At 42.4% G+C, this 19,846-nt stretch overlaps 1 protein-coding gene across 15 annotated transcripts in view; it reads left to right on the forward strand.

Moving 5' to 3' along the window:
- Positions 1 to 1,550: 1,550 nt before the first annotated feature.
- Positions 1,551 to 19,846, forward strand: part of tmcc1a (transmembrane and coiled-coil domain family 1a) — a 41,689-nt gene continuing 23,393 nt past the window's right edge. Inside the window, exons 1-5 of one of the 15 annotated variants that reach the window (XM_027277233.1) lie at positions 1,581 to 1,679; positions 2,615 to 2,699; positions 6,480 to 6,501; positions 10,947 to 10,992; positions 11,492 to 12,422. In XM_027277233.1, the coding sequence (XP_027133034.1) occupies positions 11,736 to 12,422 (687 nt within the window). In that variant the 5' untranslated portion in view covers positions 1,581 to 1,679; positions 2,615 to 2,699; positions 6,480 to 6,501; positions 10,947 to 10,992; positions 11,492 to 11,735. Of the gene's footprint in view, positions 1,680 to 2,614; positions 2,700 to 6,479; positions 6,502 to 10,946; positions 12,423 to 15,205; positions 15,381 to 19,846 lie in introns of those variants that run through there. The other 14 variants (XM_027277241.1, XM_027277230.1, XM_027277231.1 and 11 more) reach the window with 14 other exon arrangements.

Genomic DNA, 19,846 nt, shown 5'->3' on the forward strand with positions numbered 1-19,846 from the left:
AAACCGCTACCTGTTGCTAGGCAGAACAGTACCAATGCGCCCTCTAGTGGTCAATAATGAGACACTCCTGTCTCAGCCTGTCTTTTCAACAATCCCTTTGTGTAACACATTTCTCTCAAGTCATAATAGCTGTCACTCAATGGGGTGCTCTTTAAACGCGACATGATAGTTGTTTGACCCTACTATATGTCTCCCTGTAAGCTTCTTGTACTTAAAAATAAGGTTTTGATTGCTTTTTATACCTAAACCTAAAGCTCAGCAGTCTAATGTCACCAAATGAGCAAGGTCTCAGAGCTAAGGGCATGTAACTAAGTAATATTTGGCATTTCTGCTTCATAATAAACTATTTACCATTATCAAAACACTTTTTCTGACACACTGGGACACTTCCTAGCTCATTTAAAAAAAACAATTGCAGAGATACATAAAGCGAAAGAAATTATGCATGTCTTTATTTTGCTTGCTTAAAGGTTAAAGGTTCAGTGTGTAGCATCTAGTGGTGAAGTTGCAGATTGCAACCAGCTAAATTCTCCTCGCCTCACCCTCCTCTTTCAAGTGTGTAGGAGAAACTGTGGTGGCTGCAAGACTCGCGAACACAAACCCAAACAAACAACACAAACGGTGGCAGTAGCTCAGTTCATAGAAACTTGGCTTGGGAACTGGGGGGTGGCTGGTTCAAGTCCAATATGGACCAAAGTATTGAAGGTGGACTGGTAGCTTGAGGGGTACCAGTTCACCTCCTGGGCACTGCTGAGGTGCTCTTGAACAAGGCACTGACCACCCCAACTTCTGGCAGGATGCTGCTCTTGGTGGCTGCCCATCACTCCACCATCTCTCTCCACATTTTCATGTGTATGAGCCCTTTGTGTGTGGTTGTATTTCAGGTTAAAATGCATGTGGAAAAAAAAGAATTTCCCCTCAAGGGATTAATAAAAGTATCTCTTCTTCTTTTTCTTCTAAAGAGCCAGAGACTCATAGAACTGGACATTTTATGCACTGCCTAGTAGACATGGGGACTTGAGATTTAGTGACTTGGACTCGAGTCAACTCGAGTCGCCGTTTTTATGACTTGTGACTTGACTTGACAAAAAATGAAATACTTGACTCGGACTTGGAAGTTTAAGACTTGACTTGACTTGAGACACGATGACTTGAATGACTTGAGTGTTATTCACATCATGTTTTCAGTGTGAATATAAAATGTGAATTTTTTATTTATTTTTTATTTTATTTTAAATAATGTTGATGATTACAGTGCGATCATATTAAGATCAGATTCTGCAGCTAAAATTACAACAATACGCCAAAGGTGACTTGACTTGGACTTGACTTGACCTATTACAGGACTTGACTTGACTTGCCCAAGAAAAAAATAATTGGGACTTACTTGTGACTTGAAGGTTAAGACTTGAGACTTACTTGAGACTTTCACATGTGTGACTTGGTCCCATGTATGCTGTTTAGAAAAGATCTTTTCATGTGTGTAGCAGAGGTGCCTGGAGTGACACCTCTTGCTACAATACAATCTTTGCCTCCTTCCCTTTTTCCAGCCCACGCCGTACGTCATGACGTCAGGGAGCCGGGGGCGGGGCGTAGGTCCGCGGGGCGGACGGCACTCGGAGGAGGGGTGCTGCTCGTTCAACGTCTGTGTCAGCCACAACAGTTTGCCATCAACCGCTGTAAGTGTGAAATATATTTGTTAGTTTTAAATGCTTGTGCTGTTTTACCGTCGCTTCTTTGTGCGTGTGTGTGATGTGTGCTGCGTCCCTGTGCCGTGAGGAAAAGTTGTTAAGAGTGTCGATGTAGATATTTCATCGTTAACTGCTCTCCACAGTGATAACACTAACGGGACTGTCAACCTGTGTGCTGCTGCTCACTGACAACACTGCCTGCCACACACAGCTCCAAATGTCAGCCACTGTTAGTTTTAAACATGCTGTTTCATAAGGCTCATTTTGTAGCACTTTAAAGTAAACGTTGTGTGTTACTTAACGTAGACATTTTTTAGGCTTATCTTTCGTAACGGGTCGCTGTATTTCACCTCCTGTGGTGTCTCTATAGCTTTCATATGCGGGGCTTTCTACTGTCCTGCTTCAGCAACTAAATGTTTAAATTGTGGAATATTCTAGTTATGTACAACAGGTTTCTTATTGCCTATAAAGTATGGAAAAAACTGCAAAAATACACATATAATTCGTGTTATCTGCTGTCATATGTCTTCTAGTTTTAAGGCAGAGTAAAAGTTGTGAGTAGCAGGTGTGTGTTTCCAGTTGTCATGATCTTGTTCACAGTATTAATGTGTGTGTCTGTGGCTTATGATGTTAGCCAGGGCCCTGCAACCTACAAGTTTTAATAGACCCCCCCACCAGGGTTCATTTTAGTCTCAATCTGATGGACATCCTCAGCCTCATTAAACCTGATGCCTCCTCTTCTCAGAGGAGCGTTTTCTTTCTGCAACCTGTTATTATCAGTGTCTGGGAGACAGACAGGCACACAGACAGACATATGCACCCTGGCACACGGGCATGCAGACGCAGAGAGCGCATTGTGCCAAGGAAGCATTTAGAAGATTACAGTTTCCATCTCACTTTCTCTCTCTCTTCTTTTGTTGAAGACCCGTCTGTGGGCCTGATGTAGCAGGTTGTCATCATCTCTGCAATGAAGGAAATCCACTCCAGCGTCATGATTATGAACTGAAGGTGTGTTTTCATCCACTTATACTCTATACTCTTATATTCTGTTAACTGTTTCCATCTCTCTTATTGCTCATCTGTGTCTGTTTTTTTGTTTTGTTTTTTATAACCTGAACTGTATGTACAGTAGATACACATGTTGACATGATGCATCCTACTATCTGTTCAGCATACTCTGCTAAGTGGCTGGGAGCTTGGCTGCCCCTTCAGGGCACTGCTAACGCAGCCAGTCATCTCTCACTCCGATGGTCAGACCACCACGATGACGCTACCCTCCTCCTCCTCCTCCTCCTCCTCCTCCTCCTCCTCTGCACTCACATTGTGCCTTCCCCGTCAGGAGCTGAGCTCAGAATTGAGAGTCTTTGTACGAGTCTAATGTGTTTGTTTCTATATGTATGTGTGTGTCGTGTATTGCTCAATGCTTACAAAACAGATCCTAAAGATGGAGAGTTTTCTCGTCGTGTGATTTGCGCTCAGCTTCATGCAACACTTCAACATCGGGTGGGATAAAGACGTGCTTATCCACGATCATATCACAAGATTAACACAGCTTGCTGTATGCTCGCCTTGCTCTCACATGGGGCTGATTAATTGGCTGCGTGTACAGGAACGCTGCATTTCTCACAACATAGCTGCAGACACAGGATTAGAAAGATGACATGAAGTGGATTATAGTATAAATTAGACATCTGATCGCTTTTAGTTACCATATTGGTCGAGACTGTGAAGACAGGAAAGGAAGATGATAAAGATTTTTGATAAGATGGTACTGCACAGTGTAGTAGGAGTCTCCTGTAGACTGTCTACAATCTTCTGATTCTGTTTACATTAGATATAGTGAGTTATGCATGTTAATGTGTGGATATGTAAGATTTAGAGTTTAGGTTGTAAGAGATAACGCAGTGAAGCCTTTTAGTAAAATTCATGTCATGCATGAATTGTTGTTCTGCAAGCCAGTGATATATCTAAAATAACTGCAGTTGAAGTTGTTTTCACGATCAGTGTGAACAAATTGTTTAGGAAATTATTGTGTTTATTGAAACAGGTAATATCTCCTCTGGCTGCTCTGATTTCTCCCCATAATTCAAAGACATGCAACTTTAGTAAAACAGCCTCTAATTTGCCCATTGACGTGACTGTGTTTGGCTTTTTATAGAGATGTTATCTTGGTCATTTTGTTATTCATTTTTCCCCAAACAAATGATGTAAATATGTTCGTTAAGGGATTCAAAAGGATTCACATAAGCTGTTTTTTGACCTTTGGCGTCTCAGCATCATTCAGACAGTGACTTGGCTCTGTTCTCTCACCCAAAGGCCAGCCGTGGCTAAAAAGGAAGTGTTGTATCTCTGAGAGGAAACACTCTTTCCTCTCCTCGTTCCCTTTCTCTCTTGATGTCTTATTGCGTCTCTCGCACTCTTTCTCTCTCTCACCTTCCTTTTGCAGCCCGGGCTTTGCTATTTGAAAGCCCACAGGGTAGCAGAGGTGTCATGGTGCAGCTTAATTTAGATGCCACAGACTCAAATCAGTCAATGTCACTGCTGCATCAGTGTTTTCATTTTTCCCCAATGCCATCAAAAAACATTTAAGTGTACCATCCTGCTTATCATGTAACTGTGGACAGACTGGGTTTATTCTCTCCAGTAGGACTGACTCCCACACTTCCAGGATGAAGGTGAAATTCCTTTGTAAAAGCTGTGGTTTCTAGTGGCAACGAGCTGCCTGCTTCCCTCTGATGCCTTCCTGTTTGAAGACAGTGGCAGAGGTCCATGTTTTTACTATTGGAGGATAAGTTAACAATTTTTAAGTCTGTCTCAAAACAACAACAAGCTGCCCATATGAACACTGAAAAAAAAGTTAAATAGACAGTCTTCATTTTACATTTTTACAAGTTCACCTGAAGTTTATCAAATCTGATTTAGACAAACTAAGATAGTTTCTTCCAAAGTGAGTCATTTTATTATACATATTAAAAATACAAAAACTGTTTTCCTGCTGAGCACAACTAAGAAAGAGAGATTCATGTACTAAAAAGGCTGTAACTTTGGATGATCCTGATCCTGTCTGAATGCACGCTTAATTGGACAGTACAATATTGCACAAAAGGAGGACAGTGGAGTTTTATTCTGACTAGTACTATGTTATGCAGGTATTCTCTTCTACTCAAAATGGCATCATTTTGATATTTTCATCTTCTTGTCTTTTAAAGGATCGCTGTGTAGGATTTGGTGTCATCTGGCATTGTAGTTGCTAATTGAAACCTTCTTGCCTCACCCTTTCTATCTCACCCTAGCATGAAGCAGAAACGTGAAAAAAGTGAAAGACACTTATCTAGAGCCAGTGTTTAGTTTTCATTCTGGTCTACTGTAGAATGTAGAGGTTCGACATAGTGAACAGAGTGGAAAAGGACCTGCATACTAATGAGAACACACATATGCACATTTCTGCTATACTCTGTAAATATAGCCCCCTAAATATTGCAGACTGGACCTTTTTAAATTGCAGCCTTTGAAGAGAGGATATTAAAGGTCAGGAACAATATCTTCAACTTAAATCTTCTCTCAGTGTAGACTTTTTATTGTTGACCCTCAGGATACGTGTTGAGCTCAATATTAAAGTAGTTAAAGCCTCAAGACCAGAGCTTGGATGTGCTGATCCCCTTTAACCCCCCTAGTGGGCTGTAGAGGTGTCTGGTTACCTGAGCTCAGAGATCTGACTGAAGAGTTATTTAAATAGGTGACGATGCTGATGATTTATATCTGACTGCGTAAAGTTGTTCTCACCTGCTGGCACCACAAAGAGCCAGATGCCCTATGAACCAATAACCTGGCAGGTTTCTGTCTTCAGTTGCACAAAGTATGTGTTGACCCCGACATGCATTCCCTTCCTCATGTCTGTGCACCTTTAACACAATCTCTGGTATGAGATTTCAGCTGGTGCGTCGGTGGTTTCCAGCCTGTTGACAGTTAATGATGCGCTGCCAATGCTAGTGGAATATGAGCTACGCTGGCCAAGTTTGAGCACTGGCCACCGTTAAACACCTCTCGGGTTAGTAAGTGAAGACCACTTTGCAGGGTTTCAAAATGTATGACATACTCATGCCTCCTCTTGTCCCCTGGAAACCCCCAACATCTGCCTTACTAATGAACAACAAAGAGGTCCTCAATACTGCTGCTATCCATCAGGTCAAACACATTAGGTTTTCACTTAGCGGTGTTGTAGTTGTAGTCAACATGGAGCAGTATCTATGCACATGGTCAGTTATTCATGAGGACACTTGCTGCGGTTAAGCACAGATGCAGAGGTGTGCCTTTTAAATAAGGCTTCCCTCGTAAACGTGAAATAATATCGCAGTACTTCCAGGTATTACTGCGATAATGATACCTTGACAATATGATAAAATACTCACTACTGAATACTGAAATTTGAGCTCTCTTTATGGGATTTTTGGCTCTCCACAGTGGTTGCTTCTGCTTTAGATGGTGAAATAAGTTTGTTGTATTGCTCCATTTTGTTTTCTCCCTCTCTCTCTCTTACGTATTAATGCGGTCTGTTCTGTTGTACATCTAACCTTTTGTAACTAAACCACTTCCACACTTCAGCCAGTCTTCACTTATGCCTGCCCGCTCTCTGATTTGTTCACCGTCCAACCTGTTTGTACAACCGATACTACAGAGATACATGTGATATTTACCAGTGCTTTACAACCACAAAAGATAAACATAATAGTTCCTATGTGAAGATGGAGTTTAAATAAACTGAGTCTCTCTGTTACTTTGTCTTTGCAGCCTCCCACCTCTCGCAGACTCTGTAAGTAGTCTTAGATGACTCAGACTTGCTTCACACCCAATTTACCACCTGTTGTTCCCTTTGTGTGAGTGTGTGTCTTGTGAATATGTGTGCACTTGTGTGTTTTCTATTTGTTTTTTGTGGAATCAGCATTTTCAGATGAGTGGTGGCGGTGGTAATGAGGGATGTAGTTACAGATTGTCTCCTGTTGCGAGAGAGCAAGAGATAAAATATAATAGGAGGTATAATAGGAAGTATTAGGTAAGGCGGACTTCCACATCTGCACTTGAAGGTTTTGACTTATTTAAGCTTGAGGAAAGAATGTATCCAGGTCAGTGTGACACAGATATCAGGTGTGAATCAGTCCAATAATAGTCTTTCTGGCTGCTGTACAAGCAGACAGCACTTTTCATTCTTTAACTCTTGAATACAAGTCTGTGGTGTCATTAGGCAAACACCAATGTGTGTTTTTGTATGTCCACATGTGTGAGTAAATGATTGTGTGTCTTCTGGTTTGTCCTGTTCCTGGAAAGCTGAGCGCAACTTTGGCAGTGGGGCCTCCCTGTCGGTTTCATTTTGCACAATAGGACGTTGTGCCTGCCTCTGTCAGGGAACTACCTGCCATTCACCTCCTCATTTAGACACACACTGTGCTGAGTGCCCAAGCTGAACCCGACACGGCCAGGCGAAACACGCCTCGGACGGATGCCTTTGATCCAGTCTGGCCTCGTTCACTCCTTCTGTAACCCTCTGTCTCGCTTCTCTCACTTACCCCACTGTCTGATACAAAGAGTTGTGTCTCTTATCGCACTCTTCACAGTATGCTGAAGTCATCTCCTGCACCGTCACAACTGACACAACTCTGTTATGCCCTGCCTCCCTGCCACACACACATTCACACACAAATAAATACAATAACGATTGTTCCTGTTTCCTGCCTATGCTGTCATTATTCAGCTGCTGAATGAGATACCATTTTCCATTGGTCAAAGACAACACACACACACACACATGTGCATACGTATGTTCATTTCCACACAATATAATTCCCACTAAGTCTCTCGTTCTCTTTCCTTTTCTGCCTTTGTCTTAGATTAAAAAAACCCAAACTGAAACACATATTTATGCACGCGCTCACACACAAACATCGGTGCCAGAACTCTCTGGCCTAATTCCCCTCTTATTGATGTGTGTCTGTCAGTGAAAGAGGCACAGCACAAAGAGCAGCGATGGGCCTGTGTGTGGCTCAGAGAGAACAAAGAGTGGTCTATTCCACACCAGCTCTCAGACTCTTCTGGAAACACTGCATGGGCTTGTTTAAGCCATGGCCATATTTTGAGTTACGCGACTGTATGTTCAACAATGAACAACAACATGGCTGCTTCAGTGTCAAAGAGCACGGGCCAGATTGACCTCCACTCGTCTTGGTCGTCCATTGTTTGTAACTCTTGCATGATTTGCATGAAAATATTATGAGTTTAAACTGATACATAATTTATCTCATGTTATGCCCGATTGCAGATCTGTCTCCTTTGTGACAAAGCTATTTGAGTTATCACCCCTCACCACTGTAACTCTGGCACTTAATCTCCTTTTTTAAATAATCACCCTTGATTGTGTTCTTTGTTCAGTAATGATAATGGACATCTTCATCAATGTAATCTTTCTGCCTGAATGAATCTGCAGCTTTTTTTTTTTTTTTTCCATCCAGAGAGCTAAAGTGAACAATTACAGGGCACCGTGATTCATTGTTAAACACTAGCAATTGACAGAGCTCGTTAAAATGAAGCAAAGGAATAAAGAAGTTGAAGAAACAAGATGATTATAAAGTATTTAGCATGACAACTCTTCATTTCATTAAGTTGGATCTATAATATTTATTCACACATGCCTGCCCCTGTGCAGGAAATGACAAATTGCCAGTGTGAGCTTTTTTTTTTTTTTCACCCAATCTGCCAGTGCCAAGCTCTGCTGAGCTTTCACCATCTCTCTAGTTTAGCTGGCCAAAGACAATGACAGCAGCGCTGGACGACTGGCAGCTCAGCTGAATGGAATGAGCTACAGAGCTAAGGACAAGGACATGTGTGTGTCTCTGTGTGTATGTGTGTGTATACGAGGGTATGAGTGAGGGTGACTCAGTTCCAGAGAGGTCGTTGTCCATGTGGTCGTCTGTAATTCACCTTTGACTGTATTATTGTCACATTTCTGAGAAACATGCTGACTCACTGAGGCTCCTGACCCTGGTTGCCACTGACACCTGTTAATCACTGATAATCACTGATCTGTTTCAGTGGTGGACAGGGCTTAAGAACACCACAGTACACCCACACGTTGGCATGTTTCCGAGGTTGTTCCAAGGAACAAGTGGAAAGAGATTTTCCTGATGGGATCACCAGAATACATGATTATAGTTGTGTTAAAATTGTGTGAAGCCTCCATTGGGGATAAAAAAAGGATAATGAACATGATATTTCTTTGTCTTTAACATAATTTGTCAAAACCAAATTAGATAAAAGCATGTTCAACTATGAAGACATTTGCAGTAGTATTTTCAGTTAGGGTAGTTTGCGACAGAACAGGACTGTCATCATTCATAGATCCGTCTGGTGTTTTTCTTTTGTGTCATTACCTCATCAAGGTAGAGCGACAAGCTTTCCTTAAATTAAACAAAGATGCAGGACCTCTCACACATACACAAGCGTACGCATGAAGTGAAGCCTTGTCCTCTAAAGACTCCTGAAAGAGGATTTAGTTTGAATATAAAACCGTAGGCAATCAAGAAAACATCCAATCCAGCACTGGGATCATCCTAGGGATGAAGCAGGGGATTTACAGACACAATGGGAGGGATGGGCACCGGGGTCGGGACAAGGCTTGAGGTTCAGCTTCAGCTTCAGGACAGGATTAACTTAGGGTTTACCCCACCACTCACTCGCTCCAAATCCACAGAAACACAGTGCTTCATCGTAATCAATTACACTTGACTGTGACTGCCAGAAAATGCCACTTGCTGTCTCAGTGTGAGCATGCACATGCATGAATATGTGTTTGCATGGCTGTTCACCTTCTATGGTAATGCAGGAGGTTCATAGAAAGTTCAAGAAAGAAAGGAAAAGGAGAAAAATGTATTTATAAATGTAGAAACAGATGCTTAGTCATGTAAAAATAAAGTTAATTACTTACATTTTGTTATTATTTTTAGGTGCTACAAGCAGATTATGTATTATTGTATATTATGATACCTTAATGTCATTGTTTCATCATAATAAACTGTATTTCTATCGAAAAATATTGAACTATATATAAGTATTGCCCAGCTGTAATCAGTACATGCTGTGTTATTATTAGTATGAAAGGCACTGTGCCTACCGGTTGACAGCACAATATTTTAAGAGCTCCAGGCAGCAGCCAGCTAGCAGGTGACTTAAGTGAACCTGCTCAACACCTGTTCTCTCTCTCTCTGTCTCTTTCTGTGGCAGGCAAGAGCCTTATTTAACTGATTGGCATCCCCCATTTTAACACACATCCTCTGAATTAAGCACGTTTATATCTGCTGATCTGAATCTGCCCGTTAAACAGAAAAGATAAGACAAGAACCAGATTCACGGTCAGCCCGAGGAAAAAGTAAAAGCTGCTGTGTGAATATGTTCATGTGCATGAATGCGCCTTTTCTTGGCATTAACAGTGTTGCCACTGTGAAAAGCGATACGCTACCTGCAAGTCGCTTCATGCTTATTCTCCTTCTGTCTCTGGACCTTGTGTAAAACAGCTGATTGTATTCATAGCAATCTGAATCAAGGCCGTCACAACTTCATTTGCATATATTACGTTCTTGCAGTTAAAAGAAGTGTGTGTGTATGTGAGCCTGTGTGCCTGTCTGTCCAAATTTGTGTTATTCTTCATGACCTTACAGTGCAGCTGAAGGAATATAGTTTGAGTATATAACCGTCTCTCCCCAGGGCTCTGAATGTTCCTGCCTTGCTTGTTTTGCTGCCCTCAATGGGAGCAACTATTGATGCTGCAGGGAGGCTCAGGCCAACTGCAGCTCTGTCTGTGATTCTGTCTCTGATGTGATCACCTTTTGACCAATAAGGTTCCTTCTTGGGAAAGTCAGCTTGTATATCATCAGGTGTCCCTTCTGTAGGGTTTGTTGCTGACTTAGATTCAGCCAGGCAGCGTGCAAGGCTGCACGAGGCATTTGTGCGTTGTGTTTTGTGTTTATGACACTGCTCTGTATGTTGTTTCTTGTGCGGAAACCTTTGTCTCTTGATACCGCCACAGGTTAAGGAAGAGATGCCCTTGGGAATACTAAATGAGCTCCTGAAGGAACACACACACACAGAGCGGGTGTCACACATTATAACACATGCTCTGTTCAATGCTCACAGTATGAAGTTTTGAATCTTCATATGATTCTTTGTTTTTCTTTCTTTGGTCTGCCTCCCTCTATCCACCTCCCCTCTCAGGTAATCCACAAGAGTGAGTCACACTCGGCTGACAGTTGGGCTGATGGTAGGTGGGTTTTTCTTCTTCTGATGTGAGTCATTATCTCTTTGCCTCTGTCACACCTCTGTTCTTTTCTGCACCCTTTCCTTTATTGCACCAGCCTTTGTGCCTTTCTGACTCTGTCCACCTCCAGGCTGTTGTTTATTTTCTTATGTGCATGTGCCTGATTACTTTTGAAATTCATTTATGCTTCATTGTGTGATCTTTGTGTCATACAAGCTAACCCAGATCCAGTTTATTTTTCTAGTACATGTATTTGTTCATGACACATTGGCCTTTTAAATGATTCAGAGGCTGGGCACAGCTGTCATTGAGGCAGCTCGAGACCATCTTCAACTGATGATGACAATATTTATCCTATTTTATATTTTAAATGACAATCATAATAAAGTTCCTAAAACTCTTGCACGAAGTTTCAAAGATGCGAATGATCACTGGTTAAAATGAAGATGAGTGATAAGTGAACATTCCAGCCTCTCATAACCAATCTCTTTCTGTGTGCTAGACCAGCATGACTACATGTTCCTGAATGAAAGATGCATGCCCCCTCTTTGGATTCATCCCTTCTGACTGCCACTGAGCCGATCCAACCCTCTATCAGACAGTCCCACCTCCACTTACTCTGTTCTCTACTGCTCTACTGTTTTCTAGTCTTCTCTCTGTCAGTCATTGTCCTGGTCTGAACCTTTTGCATGTAGAGAGAGAAGTGTTAGCCAACTGTTTGATAGGACAGTTTCTCCCTGCTATTCATGAGAGGTCAGCAGAGCCATATGCAGCAGAGGGATGATAGTGAAAGGAAGCCCGAGGGGGTGGGCCCCTTTTCAGGTCCTACGGCTAGAAGAGAGGCAGAGGGGTCACAAGGCCCAGGCTTGAAGAGGGCCTCATCGCAGTCAGAGCACCCTTCCTTCAGTAAGATGAGCCAGAGCGCCAGGGAGAGCATGGGGGTTCTTGGCCAGGGACTGAAACAGCTGTTCCAGCAGCAGCGTAGACGCCTCTCCCTCTCTCGCTCCATCATCCCCTCCTCGTCTTCCTCCTCGTCTTCTTCTCTAGTGTCAGCAGGTGGCACCTCACCCTTTGCCCCCGGAGACGCCTCGGGGCCCTCCTGTCCTGAATCTGACCACCTCTCTGCTCCTGTGGTTCCCTCTGCAGCTGGGCAGGGCTCAGTTGCTGTGGGAAAGATGAGGCGTGGGACCAGCCTCCAGAGCCGACGCAGTAAGGGACCCGGGTCGGGATCTGTGAGTGGAGACCGTGATCCTCTCCTCAGAGGTAGTCCCCAGGCCCCACACCGGCGCAACACCCACGATCCGCAGCAGCATACCAGCCGTCCACGCTCCTCTTCCACCACTGACACCACACCTAGCAGCCCCACCCCTGGATACGCTGGCGGTGAAGTGGTGCTATCATCAGGATACCAATCCACGGAGGAGACGGACAGGGTAAGTGACAGCAGCCGTGAATCACATTATCACTGCACAGTGATCGATGTGTCTCTTTCACCCTTTTACTGATGTCAGGCCTTGTTTGTCAGTGAACTGTCAATCAAAAGCTGAGGTTCACCATGCTGCTGTTGTAACATTCCCTGCTGTATTAGCTGTGAATGCAGAGAAAGGGTCTTTATTACTGTCTGCTGACTATTGATTAAGTGCAAAGATATTTTTATGAGTGAAAACATCTTTGTTAATCCAAGCCGAAGTCAGATATCTGCGGTGCAGCTTGCTGCAAACACACGCATACACACATAGATGCACACAAATAGATAACAGATATAAGTTCACAATTCTTTAATTCTATCATAATTTCCTCTTGTTCATACCACTAATAGATCCCTTCCTAACATGTCTTCAATGTATGTGATGTCAGACAAAATCCACATTCCTCACTCTGTGCAAAAATTCAATCAAATGTTTATTTAAAGTCATTATGAGGCTTCAGTAGTTACCGTAAGTCAAAACAAGTGAATATCCTGGGGGTGTTGAGCTCAGTTGGTAGAGCAGCCGCCCCATGTGTGAAGGCTCTGTCCTTGCTGCGGAAGCCCAGGGTTCAAATCCGACCTGTGGCTCTTTCCTGCATGTCATTCTCCATCTCTCTCTCTCCACACATTCCTGTCACTCTTCAGCTGTCTCTATCAGAAATAAAGCTTGAAAAGGCCAAAAAAAATCTTTAAAAAAACAAAACAAGTGAATATCCTTTTAAGGTCTTCCTTCTTTCTAGTATCAGATTCCCTCTTAATGTTATCATCCCTCCATTACAGACTAGTTTGAAAAATGGTCCAGAGAAACAAAAAGAGGGAATTTTGTACTAAAATGACTTGATTGACCAACTCAGACTGCTGAAGCAGCTCATAATAATTTCAGATAAACTCTATAGAACAAAGACTGTGGATTTTGTCATTATCATTAGAAGCACAGGGATCTTTTAATGACTAAATTATAAGGAGGAATGAAAACGAATGACTCTGAATAGTTTTGGTCTAGGCTTGTAGTAAATGCTGCATTATACATCAGTGTGCTTTCCAAGGCCTTCTGTTGGCAGTACTTATGTATACTATTTGATACACATTTGACATTTGGTTGCTATCTAACTGATGTGTGAGTAGCTCTGCCTTTTTGTGACACCACAGTGTGTTTAATCCAGATACTGAAAGTAGTGTAACGCGTTACCGGAATGGAAAATAAGTAACCCTAACCCTTTTTGTTTGTGTGTCAGTACTGTTTTGTTAAAACTCCACAACCCTTTACAATCAAATCTGTTATCCCAAATTTTTTACCACCTTAGATCTTCCAGACTTCAGTTTGTTCTGTCTGCCACCAGAGGTCGCTGTCAGATCACCTAACCTGCTGTGAGCAGCACTGGGCTTGGTTCAAGTGGAGGTTGTGTTTGCATTATGAGCGCATGTCAATAACCGACTGGACTGATCTTTGGATTACCAAAATAAATTGTGCCAAGGACTCTGTATCAGTGTGTCACAAACGAAGTAATGGCTGGATACCCATTTGTGAGCAGTCTGGAGTAAGAGTGGACCAGTGGGTGTTGATATCCATGTTAACTGACAGTTTTAATCTATGAGCTGAATTTAATACACCACTTCCTGCAAAATCCTTCAGTCCTGTGTGAATGACCTCACCTGGGATGACGAAGCCAGGCTGAAAGCCAGACATCTGTGCTCCATTAGTCCGGGTCTGCTGTGATAAACGACCATCAACCTTTGAGTGCTCTGTCGCTCGCCCTTGACAGACATGATAACCTATCTCGCCCATCTCCACCTAACATCACAGCTCTGTCTATGCGCGGCAACACAGCAATGTCATTCAGGTCATCTAAGCAGTAACCATCGTTACCCCGAAACTTGCAGCTAGCTTGCCTAGAGCTACGCCCTGCTTGGGTTGCCATAGTAACAGTGTGGCGGTCGACCTTGGAGGTGTGTGACATCCTGCTGTTAGCAGGTCGAGGGTTGCATAGCTTGTCTAAATCTGAGCGTGTATCAGTCTTTCTTTCTTTGAAATGACTCTTTATTTTATTTTTCTCAAAAAATTTCCCTCTCATGTTCCCCTTTCCTTTTCTTCCTCTTTTCTCTGTCTTTCCCTGCCTGTCTCTCTCCCTCTGTCCCTGGAGAGAGTTAGTATAGACAGTCAGCTGGTCCCTCCTCCTCCCCCATGTCCCCCTCCTCTTCCTCCTACCACCACCACCTCCTCTTCTTCTACCCCACCCTCCGGCTCACTGACAGGAAGCAGGAGGCAACCTTGCCTTGTCCTATATGAGTGAGAGCTGAGCAGTGGCTGTGCGTTGTGTGTGAATGTGTTATCAGTGCTGCATTTAGAAGAGGATGTGGAGTTGTGTGTGTAAATGTGTGACCACTCCTCGTTTGTGTCTGTGTGTGTGTGTGTGTGTGTGTGTTTGTGTTTGTGCATGCATACTGGAAGTTATTTGTGCATTGGCTGCCATGAGGTGTGAGCATCTTGTGTGAGTGACTGTGTCTGGGAGAGAAAGAGAGACAGAGCTCAAGGGATCACTGTGAATACGAGCAGAGGGTAACACAGCTGAGCCGTCTTTATCTCTGCTTGCTCTCCTGTTTTTTTTTTCATCTCCCCCTCCTCTCTCCTCTTTCTCTCTCTCCTCACTTGTGTTTGCATAGTAGACGAAAGCGGCGTGGACTAGAAATGTGTGTGCACATGGATGTTTGGAGAGGAGGGTAGCCTGTGTACCGTCAGTGTGTGTGTGTGATTGAGTGCGTGAGTGAGTGTGTGTGTGTGTGTGTGTGTGTGAATGTACACTGTACAGTGTGAGGTGGTGTGGAGGGATATCAGTGGAGAGGAGTAGAACAGGGGTTCCAGCTGTGAGTACATCAGTCAGTCAGGATGGTGCAGCGCTTCAGTCTTCGTAGACAGTACTCCAAGGTAAGCTTAAAACACACAGACTTGTTTAGTCATTAAAACCATGTCTGAGTCTTCCCATGTCCATGCTGCAGCTCCATCCATGGCTAAAGGCACAGTTGTCTTTTCTGCTGCTGGCAAAGTGTTGTGATAGTTTTTATAAATCTTTTTCAACCTCTTTGTCTATCTTCCTTCCTTTCTGTCTTCCAGCTAGTTTGTATTGTGCCTAGAGTTTGTGTGAAATTGTTAACACTGACTCTGTTGCCATAGTTATTATCCTAGCATATCAGACACTTAATAAATGGGGACAAAACATTGTTTTCCCAGTTGCTGCATGTGAACTTCTTTTAGTATACAGAGATTTTCGCCTGAGCTTCTGAGCTGCTTTTATGTAGTTTGATATGTACAGTAAGTGAGCAGTCCGCCTTTGCGCTTTATCTCAACTCTTGTTAAACAGTAACTCGTGCTCGAACAGAGGCTGATCAGAGCCGTGGCCAAGGGATGTAATTATTGGAAAAAATCTTGTTTGATTATTGCCGATTGGGGAGCATTTATGACTCATTTGCAATAGCAGACTAGTTTACAGTGCTCTACAGCAGTCCATGAGTTTGATATATCTATCCCCTGGTGATAGTGGTGCTAAACAGAGTAGAGGGGCTGTGTTAAAGCTCAGTATTAGGTCTTTTAAGAGCCTGCTGTTCTGAAGCTGGTGTTCAGCCTGTGGGATTCATTACAATTAGCTGCTGATTAATTGATTTACCAAATATACCCTCTCTATTCATATTTAATTCTGTTCCAGCAGATCTCTATATTCCTGGAAGCACTGACATATACACGCACAAACACATGAGCTGACAGAAGCACTGTCTCACTTTCAGACTGGAGGGCCTGATTGCAGACTGATTGAGACTGATCTAGTCTGATCTTTCTTTTCTACTTGGAGGAATGAAGAGGCAAAATAAGAGTTAAAAAACAGATAGAGTAAGTAAAGGGCTTCAAGGTGCAAAATGTTTAGTGTCATGGGGAAGACTTGTTTATGACAGGAGATTGTAAAGAAGCAGGGAGTAGTCACTAGTGGGATATGAGTTGAGATGAAACAGAAGCCAAGCCTTGAGGCACCACAAGATTTTTGTGTGTGAGAGACACTGAAACTGTGTTTGTTTTTGGAGCATAATGTCCTCTAGCGCCTGTCTGCAAATGTTCACTAACCTTGTCTCTCTTGGGTGGATGACCCCGTCTCTCTACCTCAGGCAAATCCACATGTCCACCTGTCTTCCAGCTCATCCTTCTTTTGTTTATCAGTGTTCTTTTGTCTATCTCTCCACATCAGAGATAACATCCTGTGTTCTCCTGCTGTAATCCCTAACCAGCTCAAAACAAAATGCCTTAATTTTTAAACAGTTCAGAAGAACAACATCCAGCCAAGCTGGAATCATGCAGCTCTGTGTGTAGACTAATACTGCACATACTCGCAGCAATATTTTTTTTACTTAACATTTATTCGTTTTAAGTTAGAGTACAGTATACAGTGCAAAACAATATTCACATCTTTGTACATATATTTTTTTCTTATCCTCAGCTCCCTTCATGTAATACTTAAATCAACTAATATATATAATAATAAAAAATGTGATTCCTGGGATTATATGGATTTTTGTATGGATCTTGTCCCAATAATCAGGCTGGTCCTGAGAATCAAATGAGTAAAAGTAAACATTTAAAAACTGGGTCAGTGTCAATTTATTCATTAGAATAACATTATATGAGATATAAGTTATTTAAAGGACCAATATGTAGGATTTAGGGGTATCTTGCCGTGTAGTTTCAGATTGCAACCCCCTCCACTTGCCTTTTCATTCCAAGCATCAAGGAGAAATGGATACAGTGGCCACAAAATGCACAATGTTGGTTTGTCCACTCTACTACAGTAGAAACAAGGTGCAACATTGTGGACAGAGGAGGACCTGCGGCATCTGTAAATAGTTACACCAATGAAAACATATATTCTGTAAATAGAGTTCAAATCTTACACGCAAACTGCCTTTGGATCAAACATAAAAGTGATAGATTTGAACTAATGAATGCAATAATTAATACATACATTTGTGCAGGTGTGAGTGTCTCTCGTCAACCAAGATGAGGTCAGTTGCTTTGTTGACTCATAAACACACTTCATTAAAATTGCAGAAGGAACTCACCAAAACTGTCTCCGTCACCAACAATAGGTTGATTGAAGTGAACCCTTAATCCAGCGAGTTAGATGTGGAAGTATTCTGTTTTTCCTCTCTTTTGGTTAAATTGGTGAGTCTGTTGCTAAGCATCATGTCTCACTTGTTCTTTGCACATAGCCACCCCCAACCCAAAGACAAATATGGACATGGAGATAGCAAATATTTTCATCCAATTGCCCAACTTTAGCATATTATAGAAAATGAGTGTAAAACGGTGTCCATAATGGCATGCTGCAAAATATTTCTTAAAAAATAACAAAAGAGGAATGGTATATTCTTTAAATGGAAAAGAAAGCATGTGTGTTTGTCGAAGAACATGTAGGATAGAATAAATAGATTCATTGTAGTAACAGCCAACGACACAAACTATATACAATTTATGAAGATTTTTTAGCTTTAATACAAAGATGTTTGTTTTAAGTCAGGATGTGGTATCTTAGCTTAGCATAAAGACTGGAAGCAGTTGGAACAACTAGATTTCCTCTAATAACACCCACAAATACCTTGAAAGCTCACAAATTAACTCTGTGTTGGTCTGAACAAGTTACAACAACTATTTGTGATCTTAGGAGTGTCACTTAAAGGATTTGCAACAAACAGAATTTCTGCATTTGTTGACAGTACAGACTTTGTTGTGATTGTTGTGACGGATTTGGTCGTCTTTGGTTATTCCACCAGTGCTGTCCTGTCAGAGAGCAGTTAAGGAGAAGTGTCACTTGGGAGGCGCCGAACATCACCTGGTTCCCTGGGGCTTGTTCCGTCCCTGCTAGTTTAACATCCTCATCACTGCGCTCTCATCGTCTCTCACCTCCCCAGGCTACCGGCTGTGTGTTGATGAAAATGGTTGTGCCCTTTGCAGCGGGACATCGTGACTCGTCCTGGAACTATTTTAGTGACACTAGAGTTGTTTGAAAAGCTGCAAAAGACAAACAGGGTATTGCTAGGTCACAGTCACTTATATACAACCAGGGCTGCAGATGCATATGATAACTATCAAGTCTTATCAAACCACTGCCACAGCAGATGGCCCTTTAGTCAGAGTAACCACAGTCACAGAAGCATGCAGTCAAACCTGTGTATAATCAAACAACTGAGTATCGATTGACTTTCAGAGAGAGAGAGAGAGAGAGAGAGAGAGAGAGACAGCCAGTCATGGGGATGATGAAGCATGTGCTTTTAGTCTACACTGGAGGTGATGTCATCTCACTGCCGAGTTTGCCAACTACCAGCCCGTGGCAAATTGTTTTTCAGGCAGTGTGTGTGTGGGTGTGTGTTGCCATTGTCAGTTCACCAACATGACTCTCTGTGGTTCACAGTTGTTGATACTGGCTCTCAAACTTTATTACAGTGTGTTACAGTCAGATGAGGAAGTATCATAAAGCCACTAATGGGTTTGGTCGATCTGTGACTGTTGTGGTTTGTACTGACTTTCAGAGGAGGACCAAAAAAAATGTGACTTTTCAGATGTGTTAATCTCTCTTCTCTGCACTGTAATCTCTTCTCCTCTGTTGTCTTTGCCTACTCATCTCCACATTAGCGAGCTAACCTCTCCTCCCTCCTTGCTTCAGTTACTCCTCCTTTATTTCATTCATCTTTTTTCATCTAAATGTCGACATACCTACTTCTCTCCTCCTGTCATTCGGTGCACACAGTGGTGTTGTGTTTGTGTGGTGTTCAGTGTGTATTCTATAGTGTGGGTGTGTGTGTTGCAGCGAGTCATTGATCAAAAGAACAAACACCAGTATTGACTGTGAATTAAATACAATGGATCTCCTGTTCTTGCCCTTTATCCTGTCCGGTTCTCTGCTCGCGCCATTACATTACTTGTTTCCAGTGGGTTGTGTGTACTTTATGTGTTTTTAACACATTTTAAAAACACATTTTAAAACAATTTGATGCTACACTGACAGGTAATCAGGTGAATGATGCCTCTTTCATTTCCACTCTGTGCTTCTGCATGTCTGTTCCTGCACCATGTAACTTCATGCTCTTGTGAGTAATATTTAACTGGCTGCTATGTCTTGTGTTGTTGCACTTTGTGGTTGGCTGTGTTAGCAAAGTTGTGAACTTGCTAGTTTTCGTTCATAAGTAATATAATCAATACAAGCAATACAAATACATGTGTGTGTGTAAGTGTCCATAATTACGAGACTGGTATTACACTCTAAAACTGGGAGTAAAATCACAAAAATATGTAATGTTTTTTTACGTAATGCGTTGGTACTTGATGGATCAAACACTGGATGGATCAAACACTGT

Source organism: Larimichthys crocea, unplaced genomic scaffold, assembly GCF_000972845.2.
Source record: "Larimichthys crocea isolate SSNF unplaced genomic scaffold, L_crocea_2.0 scaffold97, whole genome shotgun sequence".
Taxonomy (NCBI): domain Eukaryota; kingdom Metazoa; phylum Chordata; class Actinopteri; family Sciaenidae; genus Larimichthys; species Larimichthys crocea.